Here is a 12,103-nt window from a genome sequence, read left to right as displayed (position 1 = left end):
AATCCATGCCTTGACATGAGTCCTCTCTGACATAGATGGTCATTCCATTTCTGGCATCCTCCTATTACTTCACCCCAGGCACTGGCTCTAGTAGCCAGCCTCTCCTAGGTTGAGAAGGCATTCCTTCTGACTGTCCATTCAGTCTCTTCTGTCCGGTCATCAAAATCGATGAATCATGCCAAACCTGAGAGAGCTTTTCCATGTGACCTACAACAAAATGAGTGGGGTCCCACCACACCAATTCCACTAAGCACTTTCAGCCCCAAACAAATCAATAGATGAATTGAATAGTTCTGTTAAAAATTAGCTTCAAGTTTTGCGATTTGGGGTGAAGGGATTAAAAAAATGAAGCTAATTAATTCTCCCTGTCCTATTCAGGAAAAAATAATGCATGAATTAAACATAAAGCCCATTCAGTTCCCTCCAAGACAAACAGGTTTCCCTCACTAAATTTCAGACCCCCAAATTATCTCAAAGGAAGCTTCTCAAAATTGAGTGGCAGGACTATACCTTTCCATTTAGAAAACTGCTCATGCTGTGTGTACTCGTTGTGCATCTGGAAACCCCTTAAGAAACTGTGGTACTTTGATACCGCTGGGCGATCCGTTAAAATATCTCGAAGTGCATTGGAAATGCCTCCTGCAGGAGTGTACATGCAAGTAGCCATCTCATGTGGCCTCTCAGGTAGATCAGGCTCTTCCTCTGAAGAAAGGTGGTAGAAATATCATAAATTATTCATGTTTTCGGGGCAGGTGAACGGGGAGGTGTGGAATAGTCTTCTGCAATAGTAGTAATAATAATAATTTATTATTTATATAGTTTTCTAAATATGCACCTAAGGTCTGGATTCAAAGCCTGCTGAAGTCAATGGGAGTCTTTCCACAATGGGCTTTAGATCAGGCCCTTCATGCACCTTCAGAATGAGGGCCGAGATTCAAATTAGACAACATTGTCATGATATTCTTTTCCTTGGGGGAAGCAACTGAAAGAACTGGCCCCGATTATTTCATCTCCCTTGATCTGGGTTTTCCGAGGACCCTTCGTGACACAGTTTCACTGCCTGTGGCGTATACTGGATCCTCAGACAGCTTCTGGGTGCTCAGGTAGCAGCAGCAGCCAAGAATACTTTTCCCATCTACACTTGGCTCTAAGGATATGACTTTTCTTTTGGATCTGGAGCTCTCTATTGGTACCCATTTTGTCAGCTCAGTACTGGATTATTGTAATGTATCCGAATGGGACTACATTTCAAATTGATTCATAAAATTTGTTTAGTACAGAATTTGGCAACCTTGAGCTTAGCAGTCTTTCCGGCAGGGGTACATTACTCCTGTGCTCTGCATGGATTACCAATTTATCTTCTGTTTCAATTTAATGTGTTGATTTTAACCCTATAAAGACTAGATTTTAAAAGGTATCTCGGTGTCTAACGCTCATTTCAAAATCTGGCCCCAAATGGCTGTTTACACCAGAGAGATTGCCAGTCTCTTAATAAGATAATTCTGCAGTGAGATCAGTGGAGGCCCTTGAGTTTAACCATGAAGGAACTGCGGGCAAAGCATGATCGGTAAAGGGCCTTTAACTTTGGAACTTGCTTCCTCCCTTGGTCTAGTAAACCTGGTGAACACTGCAAAACCTGTCTGTGTCCAAGCTTTTCAGAAGGGAGAATGTTGGGGAGATTGAAGGTTGGTTTAATAGGGGTGGAATCATTATTATTACTATTAGACTGTTGAGTAAGGAATATTCAAAATTTGTTTTTGGTTTATGTCTGAGATTATTGTTCTCTTTAACATACATGCACACAAAACTGTAGAAGGGCTCATCTGTAAAGGTCCAAATAAAATAGATATCTATACATTACAAAAAATAAAACAACAACATTCAAATCCAGTAGGCCTAATGCCCATATTAATAGTTTCCTGGACCCAGTAAAACTAACATTTCCCTCACCTGCTCTGCTTACTCCCACAGAACCCCAACACTAAGGGCAAGTCTACACTTAAAACGCTGGACCATCACAGCTGTAGCACTTCAGTGAAGGCACTACTGACACCAACGGGAGAGGTTCTCCTATTGGCATAGGTACTTCACCTCCATCTTCACAAGAGGTAGTAACTATGTCAACAGGAGAAGCCCTCCCGTCAACATAGCGCTGTCTTCACCAGGGGGTTATGTCAGTTTAATCGGATAGCTTGGGGGTGGATTTCATATACTCATGAACAACATAGTTATAATGACAATTCCCTAGCGTAAGACCTGGCTTAGGAAAACTGGGGAAATAGACTGACTTTGTAACATGATCTCAAAGCCAGCAAATGCAGAGAAAAGGGGAGGCAAATTGTAGTGTAAAAGACCCCTCATCGAAAATGCCCTGCTATCAGCCCCACCCATTTACACCCAAAGGTGTTAGCTTGTGCAGTCCAGCTGACCTTAGTTGCTGCTGTTTCACACAAGGAATAAGGTAGTGTCCAAGGTAGTCCAGGGAAAATGTTTAGAGTAAAAACCAACATTTTGAATTGTATCCGGAAACAAACTTGGGGGGCTAGCAGAGATTCCAGAACACAGGCAAAATATGCTTTATGTGGGAAGCACCACTAAGTGCTTTCCTGCACGAACACTAAGTCCAGTAGAGGAAATTCTTCTTCCCAGTCCTTTGAGACTGCGTCATTTTCATTAGGCCCTACACTCTGGCAACTTTCCTTCACCTAAAGAGTATCTTATTATTGCTGCTTCAAGATCAACCAAAGAGAGTGCTGCTCAGCAACACCAGGCACGGTTTACCCTTCCTGGTCCTGCCCTGGCCCTGAGACTGAGCACACTGCCAATGTGGGTATAGTTCTCACATCAGATGAGCATGCAGGACCAATCAAAACAAAATGGAAGGAAAAACCAGATTTACCTATTTCAGTCACTCTGTCTTGGGTCCATCTATGCCAGAAGTCCTCTGAATTGTCAGCTGCATGCCATGCGTCCAAGAGATTCTTGGAAAATACACTACTCCACATTCCTATCAAGGGGAAGAGATTTAATAGCAACTTATGAGTCCAAGTGAAGACTGAAGCATTTGTAGTGTACACGACCTTTTGTCCTTCCCCACAAATCTGTTCTAATTTGCTTTCTCATTTCTTTCTAATTTTAACATATAGCCCAGGCTTCTACAACTAGATTCCTGGAGCAGGAAAAGAAGAATGTAAAGCAAGTCTTTCCTGAGGGTGCAAAGTCTGCAGATCTTGTATGAGTTAAATTTGCAAAGCTGATTTGCACCCATATTTATAATCACTGCAAATTATCAAAATAAGACACCTCTGAAATTGGACTATCCCCTAGATCCAAATATTGGCACATTCCTCAATCCAGCTTTTGCTCCTCAGCTGTTGGACCTCTGTATTTCAATGAGAGAGATGGTTCAAAATTGGTAAAAACTTCACAGGATATTTCAAAGTTGTTTCCACTTCATAGGGTTTGACCTGGAACAATTGCTTTTCTTTTTCCCTGAAATATATCTTTGACAAACTTTGAATTTTAATTTGTCCCCTTTCTCTTCTTTTTCTCCCTTTTTGTCACTGAATGTAGTAGAATAAAAAATCTTCAAAGTCAGGCTCTTCCATTCCCAACTTATTTTGGTTTTTTTCCTTCTGCCATTCTGTAACTTTTCCAAAGTGGAAAAAGTCTTGAAAAGTTACAGTGTGGCCAAAGGAAACATAGAAAAATAAAGTAAAAAAGTGTGTGGAGTGAGGGAGGACCCTAGATATCAGTCATTCTACTGAATTCATTAGCAAACAGAAATGGGAGGGTTGAAAAGTGGGAGGGAACATAGTTCAAAATATTTAGTTTGATAAAAACCCAGAAAATTTAAAATCACCTTTTTTCAAAAGTCTTTGTTTTAATTGAAAGGCATTTTAATAAAAAAAAATTCAAATAAAAACTCTCTCTAATCAGCACTAATTCAGGGAATCAGCCACAAAGGTTGTCATTAGAGCTCGGTGGGACATAGTTTTCCCATCCAACAAATATTTTTGAAAGTTCGCATTTTTTTCCCATTTCTGAAAGTCAAAAATCTAAAAAATATTTACAACCAAAATTTCAAATTTTCCCCCACTTTAGGTCAATTGAAACATTTTGTTTTGATAATTTTGAAATTTTTCATTTTGATTTCAACTTTTTTCTTTTATTAGACCCTTTCCCCCCACCGAATTAGATTACATTTCAAAATAAAAATCATTCTAAAGCAGAGAACCAGCATGTTTTGTTTTAAAAAAATGACAAAACGCTTTCCCATTTTGACAATTTCCACCTTTCCCCCCACCCCCCTTGAGTCAGGAAAGTTGTCAAAACTGACCCTTTTTCACAGTTTCAGTTTGGACAAATCAGTATTATTCAATGAAAGCAATTTGTCAAAAAAAATTCTGAGGTGCTCTTGTTCTTATCTCTCTAACTGCCAGAAAATGGCAGACTTTCTATATCTCTATTTATTCTCTTTTTTCAAATTTCTGTGGATATATAATTTTCTTTTATACCTTGCTTCTCCAACTTCTTTCATAACCCCCCTTTGCTACTATATGTTGTTTATTCATGTAACTATTCTTTAAATTCTTGAAGAGCTGTTGGCATACAGTATGCGTAAAAGACATTACTACTGGGTTTAGATATGCTGCTAGTTATTGGGCTAAATTTTCAGTGTTATTGTGCTGTATTCCTCAGGGTTATAAATTAACAATAGAACTATGCCCTAAAGGGCTGAACTGCAGAGACTTGGAATATAAAAGTGTGTGATGTTTTCTGCAAACTCAGGTGTTAAAGATGTATAAAATCTCACATCTGCTCTGAATCTATCATTTGGAATCACAAGAAAATGAAACCAAATGCAACGGTTTAGAACTATTAGGAAGATTTAGAATCACATTTAACTTTATCTGCTGCTCATTAAGATATAAAAACATTTTCTTCAATTGATACTGCACCATTGCTGCCAGTCACAGAACAGTGGCTTGCCAGGCACTGGTTTCCATAGCTATTAGTATTCTTATTAGGTAAACACTTTCCCAAGTGAATAAGACACCTTGCATGAAGCAGATCCGAGATTCTGGGAGCTTCTTCATCAGCCGGCCCATGAAGAACTCACTTCCAAAATCCTCCGCACGAATAAAGGCTCCATATTTCAGGAATCCCACCTCATAGGGAGTGAACTCCACCCACTCTGCAAACAGAGTCACAAAAACCTATTTAACTGCAGTGGGTAACTAGTCGTGGTGTTAGCTAGCAGTTAAAGAGAGTTAAAAGTAGAATAAACCTTCTGAGCTTCAGCTTTTCAAGGTGAACTATATTATAGGAACCACCACTGTTTGTGACTAGCCATTTTTATTTACTATGAGTGCCACTGAAGGACATGGAGAGTGATTTGGGACTTAACAAATGGAGGGGGTAGCTCTGTCCTCAAAATGGACCAGACAGTGGCCTTAGTTCATTTTCAATTTACATGAGCTTTGTCACCGGAGGCACAAGGTCCACCCAGTTTGGGGGTTGGCAGTTCAAGGAACCCCAAACCCCTCCACGGGGGAGCCTGCAGCCAGTCACCCAAAGTAGCAGAAGAGAAGCATGGCTAGGAGCAATGGGGAGGAGAAATGAGTCAGCATGTCCCCATGGCAACCTATAGTGGCAGGGCTCCTATGCATCTCCAACTGACAATTGAAGTAGCTCTCCCCTGACAGGACCTAAAGGTGGGCAGCATTGCAAACACTGGGGAGCATCTCCAGTGGCATAGCCACCCTTGCAAAAAGAATGGATGGGAACTCTCAGTGGAATGGGATTAGTGCTCTGTGGATATAAACATTTTATTTCAAATGGGTAAAAGGTATATTTACAATTAATCTGGCAATGGTCAGAACAAACACTCATGTACCAAGTAAATGTGAGAGATACATATAGGGTGATATTTGTCCCCATGCAAGGGCCAGCAAGAGGTCTATGCATCACTTCAATCCCATGTACAGCCTCTAAATCAGAATTATGAATGTGTCAAATGAAGACCGAGAATAGTGTAACACCACTTTATTTTCCACTTCCTGTCCATTTCAGATTAATTGATGGAGCAATACTGGATCTGAAAGAGAACATAGATTCAACTTCCTTTTCACCAAGGAAAGGGTTTGTTCCTCCAATGAAAGGGAGACCAGGATGTAATTTGGCTTCTATTCCTTTTGATTTGTCATGCAAAAGAAGCACTGAACTAGTGATAAGTGATCTCCAAAAGGTTCAGAGAATTAGTTTCTTTAAGGGCCTGTAAGTTTAGATACATAACTGAATATCCAGACCTCTAAGGTCTGCAAGTTGTGTCTGGAAATCTCATGAGAATGGGCTCTTACAAGATTTCAGCACTCCCTGCTTCCAATTAGGCTGAGGGAGTAATACTGGGAGAACATCTTATTTCACCATAATCCTGCACATTTAACTTCAGGTCCTGGCTAGATCCCAGTGTAGACGTGCACACACAAAAGGAAACACAATAATATATGTATGTTAAAGTATGCAAACTTTGTTAACCCTCCTAATAGGATTGTTTCAGTCACAGGGTGAAAGTTTGGAAGGTTCCTGTGTTATCTAATTGGTTTGTCCAAGCCTAAGTAGGACCTTCTTAGATTTAAACTCAGCTGTAATTCTGGAATATAATCATTACCTCTAAAATCTTTAGTGGTAATGTTGTCCTTGACATTGAGAGCCAGGTAGATGGGCAGTGGGTTCTGACCCCAATTCACTGCCTGTTGCTGATCAGAGAGTTTATGCTCCTCTTTCTGTTTTTGAAGAAAAAATGGTTAGCTGAGAAACAACAAAAATGACACAGGAACCTACTGTAATACTCACTTACAGAATCACAGAGCTCTATTGGGATACTGCAGGTACCAACTCCGGCACACACTGACAGGACTGAACTTTGTGCCAACCCCCACTCCTCCCTCAGGTCAGATCAACAACATAACACACAAGACAACAACTTAACACTAAGATAAAGCTATAGCTCCATGTACTGGTAGAGGTGCTGCCTACACTAATCATTGCACAACTACAACATCTGAGTTCGGAAGTCACTGAAATGACTGAATTCCCTCCTAGGTTCTCCTCTATGTACTTCACTCACAGGAAGAGAGATTTGGGAAGAAGTCAGGGGCCTCTCAATGGTCTTGGTGAAGGTGGATCCTACTAAACTGTCTACACTCTATTTCAATGTGTGATTCTAGAATTTGCAGACTACACAGTATATCCGTAGCATGGCATTTTCATGTATTGTGCAAAAAATAGGATAGACAATGCTATTTCTACTGTTCTCCTATATTTTAATGTCATCTTTTTAAAATATGATTTTGTCAAGCCACCATGTCAATGACACTCTGCCTAAATTAATTCCAAAGTTTGGGGTTTTTTAGAAAAAGCCAATATTGAGTTACAGTAGAACCTCAGAGTTACGAACACCAGAGTTATGAATTGACTAGTCAACCACACACCTCATTGGGAACCGGAAGTACACAATCAGACAGCACCAGAGACAAAAATAAAAAAGCAAATACAGTATAATATTGGGTTAAACATAAACTACTAAGAAATAAAGGGATAGCAGACCTTTTCTTCTGCATAGTAAAGTTTCAAAGCTGTATTAAGTCAATGTTTAGTTGTAAACTTTTGAAAGAACCACCATAAAGTTTTGTTCAGAGTTACAAACATTTCAGAGTTATGAACAACCTCTGTTCCCAAGGTGTTCGTAACTCTGAGGTTCTACTGTACCTATAGTGAAAAAAAAGATCTGAAATGAAGTATATTTTTGAAATGATCTCTCAAAACAGCTAAACAGATTTTTATCAAATTTTACAAAATAACTTCTGGCCCGAGAAGAATGAAAAATGTCACATGAAAAAGGGGCTTGGTTTTGCCCATTTAGTTTGAAAGGGCTTCTTTCACCATTAGTGTGGCAATACCACTGAGATTTTTCAAGCTTTGCTTGTGCACATCTTATGATAACTTTCAAAGTTAGCCACAGAAACACCTGCTTGAAATAAAATCCAAAACCGCTGCCACAAGCTGACAAACAGCAATTTTAAAGGTCCTGTAAGTTTAAGGTCTGACAGAGCAGTAGATCCACTATATTTTTTTAATGACTGTATTGAACATACAATGTATTTTAATATAGTTGAACCGCACTAACACACACCTTGCTAAATCACACCCCTTATAACCCCCACAAAAATTGACAGTCTTGCTCCAGTTCTCAGCAAAGATTTAATAGCCGATGCTGTAGGGGAACTTCAGCGCACTAAAATTTGGTTATTTTTTTTTTATTTTTTTTTTACAAAATATGCTACAGAACATTTACTAGTATATGCAGTGTTGTTGTGGCTGTGTCGATCCCAGGATATTTGAGAGACAAGGTGGGTGAGGTAATATCTTTTATTGGACCAACTTCTGTTAGTGAGCTCTGGCTAACTGTCTCACTAACAGAAGTTGGTCCAATAAAAGATATTACCTCAGCCACCTTATCTCTTTAATTTATAAATATACTCTGGATTATTAGCCTATCAGTGGTTCTCAATCTTCTCTATACTGATACTCCTTTTCCATAACAAAAACTTTCCCACCCACATCTGAATTCCCCTTTCATTTAGTCAGGATCTAGCCAGGTTTCCCTCTGCCATTTCACTGTGTGAGAAGGGCAAGAGGGTTGCAACCCTTCAGATTGTGAATCCCTGTCCTAAATAATTAACCTGAAACTACAGTTGAGAAAATACATGAAAACGCAGTACGTGTTTCATTGCCCTTGATTTGTTCTCTTCTGTTTGTTCATTTATTCACTAAGTCACAAAATTTAGTAACTCACTCTGTATCTCTCTGTCATTAGCATGTGATCGTAAAGTCCTATTCTGTGCATGAGGTATTGATTTGCCATCAATCCAGTGGAATTTCTTTGAGTGAATAACTCTATAAAGATATTGAATGGCTCTCTCTTCCTAGGATTTAATTTTCTCCTAATTTTTAGAAAGAGAACATAATCCTTAGTGAAAAGAGGGATGTATACAGTACCTCATCATTCAACATGGATTCAATCATGAGCCCCCAGAGATCTATAAAAGATGTCTTGTATCCTGCTTGGGTGCGTTGACTCAGCTCCCTATGATAATTCTTCAAACTTTCCAAGGAAAAAGCACTCATTTTGGATTTGGATGCTTGCTTCCGAGCTTCAATGATTAGCTCCCCTAGATCCTTCTGTGACCAATCATCATCTTCATACAAGTTTGTCATGGTCCTGGGAACAGGAAATACCATGTTAAAGACAACAGTGAATTAGAATTAGGGGACTGTGAAATTCAAAGGATCTCTGTGGCAGAGCTTCATGCAAGCTTTTTTCAGATTCACTTCATTTAAGCTAACTCACATCACTGATGTTTTGTTTAGAGTTTCAGAGATGAATAAATTCCAAAGCCCAGAGGGAAACTCATCTGACAACACTGGGTTTTGGGTCAAAGATGTGCAAAGCCACATGATTTCCAAGTTTCAACATGGTTTCCACCCAACGCAAAAAAAATTCAGTCGAGGTTCACTGTCAAAACTCAACACAGGTTTGCTTGAAACCTTACCCAGGAGTGAGGAAATGTTCACAAATCTCCGGTAAACTCCACTTGTTTCATCTGGTAATTTTTACTCCACTCCATTCAGAAAATATACTGTACGGTAGGCTATCCAATGACTCCCCACTGATATTCATGATTGGGGTTAAATTACCTAAAATGATCATTATTTTTGCTAGCTGAAATTTAAGTGCCAGGAAAAGAACGATTAGCTAGAAAATAAGAAAAATTTAGGTGAAAATGTTCTGAAGTACCTATAGGAGCCTAAGTCTCATTTTCAAAAGTGACATGGGAGCCTAAATCTCATTGATTTTCAATGAGACTTAAGGTCCCAAGTGCCTAAATCATTTTTTAAAATGGGACTTGGGCAACTTTGAAAATTTTACCTTAGGCCGTGTCTACAGGGACTGTAGCTGAATAGCTAGGATGCTGTAGCTATGCTGGCATAACCCTGTAGTGTATTTCCAAGCAAGATAACATATTCCTTGAGCACTGTCTCTCTCCCCCAGAAGCTTATAGAAGGATCAAATAAACTCTTATAAAATGACCTCCTTACCATGTTGTCCCAGATGAGCCAGTGATGTATGAAACACAGTCGAGAACATTCAGTTTCTGAAGACCCAAAACGCTGCCATACATGGCTGTCAAAGCTCTTATCCCACCTCCTGTTGTTGTCACAGCCACAACTGGCACCTGTTCAACACACAATGGCAGAAAGTTGGTGACAAACAACACTGAGGAGCATTAATGGTTAAAAAGGAGAAAGATAAACAAAAGGTGAGCAAAAAATAAATCTGATCTGTGAGTGGTTACAGCATTCCCATAAATTGTGGCACAGCAAAATAATTCGAGAAGGGCGGCCCTGCATATGCTTCATTCTAAATTGTTTGATACTCTCCTTGCTGCTGAATATGTATGGTAATTGGGGTCAAACTCATAGCTCTGGGATTCTCCTAAACAGGGTATTCACCTGGAGGCCAACATAGGAATATAGGATTTGCCAGTCCAGACTAGAACATTTGTCTGTCAGACTTGAGACCTCCTTGGCCTGAACAGGACCTGAAGAGAAGACTTCCTCATGGAACGCCCTTCTCCTGGGCTGAATGGGGGACTGAAGGGGGTAGAACACTCATGTGCCTATTGTCCTGGCCTGGGGAAAGGAGAGAGAAGGATCCCCTGGGTATCGCCTTTCTACACAGGACACACCCTACTTTCTCAGTCCCCTCCAACAGCACATCACTCATTGTAACCAGCACCAACAGTGACTCCCACTGAAAGACCATGAAAGACTCCCCATTGATTTCAATGAGCTTTGGACCAGGCTTTTGGTACCCAACAGGACTCGGCATTCATCTGGGGCAATACAGGACACAAGATTCTTCTGCCTCAACTACCTCATGGTCCTTCAGATCCTCCTCTAGCCGAAGAACCTTCTTCAGAGCAGCAGCAACCAGTTTCTTCCGATTCTTCAGAAAATTCTGTTCCTCTGGGCACAGGTCAAATCCCAAACGTACATCTAGTTTTCTTGAGCTGTTAAACAGGCCCTGAGTCCTGAAGCCAAGGCAAAATCCACAAATTATCATCTGTTGTAGTCAATTTCAAGTCTCTCTCTCTCTCTCTCTCTCTATATATATATATAACCTTGGATATGTTTACAGAAAAGACATTCCAACACCTCTGTATAGACAGACTAATGTAAGAAATGAGAGAGAGAAAGCAATATGTGCTTAAATTTAATTCCATGAGTGGTCAATGGGTCTAGAAGCATGTTTAAAGTTAAGCATGGGTTTATGTGGTTTGCTGGATCGGGGCCAAAAAGCTCAGCACCTTGCTGGGTAGAGCCCTAAATTGTGTACCATAGAAGAACAAGGCTGTGGGAAGGAAGATGACGCCAGACCAGCCAGTGTGTGTACAGATTTCTAATTGCTAGTTTGACTGGTGCTTCTATGGCATCTAATGAAAGAGTTTCATTAAAATGATTAGCCTATTTGCAATGTGTTGTGTTTCATTACATATTCTCATCTGCTGTTGAAATCAACTACAGGTTATTCTGTTTTGTTAAATGATTGCAGCAAGACATTATTCCCCAGCAAGGAAAGGGAAGAGCTCTGTTGACATTATCCACTTCCAAAGAATAAATGCCCTTCTCTCGCAATTGACAGATCCCCATGCCTGTATGGAGCTCTATTGATTTCAGTTGGGCCTTGTGGGGGTCTATCCACACAGATCCAAAAGCAAGATTGGGACTCTCTTACCATTCTTTTGTCTTCACATGCAAATCAAACGTTCTGGTCTGAAAACCAAGAAAGGGAAAATTATAAGAGTCATCATATTTTTAGGCTTGTGTGTCCTCTCAGCCTTGGGATGAGTTTTACCTGCTCCACAATTAGCACTGAAGCCACAGAGCCTGACCATCAATAATTCGAGAAATACAGTTATAGACAGACTCAAAACTAGAGCTGTGCGAATAACTGATTTTTCGGTTTACTGGACAA

At 40.0% G+C, this 12,103-nt stretch overlaps 1 protein-coding gene across 1 annotated transcript in view; it reads right to left on the bottom strand.

Annotated features, from left to right (window-relative positions):
* LOC102947735 (cytosolic phospholipase A2 epsilon) overlaps positions 1-12,103 on the bottom strand; it is a 30,003-nt gene that overhangs the window by 4,368 nt on the left and 13,532 nt on the right. The window contains exons 9-16 of the mRNA XM_043549387.1: positions 11,864-11,901; positions 11,003-11,138; positions 10,165-10,301; positions 9,064-9,286; positions 6,674-6,788; positions 5,060-5,197; positions 2,900-3,007; positions 511-702 (exon numbers count right to left, since the gene is read on the bottom strand). Coding sequence (XP_043405322.1) covers positions 511-702; positions 2,900-3,007; positions 5,060-5,197; positions 6,674-6,788; positions 9,064-9,286; positions 10,165-10,301; positions 11,003-11,138; positions 11,864-11,901 — 1,087 coding nt within the window. The remainder of the gene's footprint in view (positions 1-510; positions 703-2,899; positions 3,008-5,059; positions 5,198-6,673; positions 6,789-9,063; positions 9,287-10,164; positions 10,302-11,002; positions 11,139-11,863; positions 11,902-12,103) is intronic.

This window comes from Chelonia mydas, chromosome 6, assembly GCF_015237465.2.
Source record: "Chelonia mydas isolate rCheMyd1 chromosome 6, rCheMyd1.pri.v2, whole genome shotgun sequence".
Classification (NCBI taxonomy): Eukaryota; Metazoa; Chordata; order Testudines; family Cheloniidae; genus Chelonia; species Chelonia mydas.
Note: the sequence above shows the minus strand (reverse complement) of the source record. Positions and strands in the feature narration are given on the sequence as shown.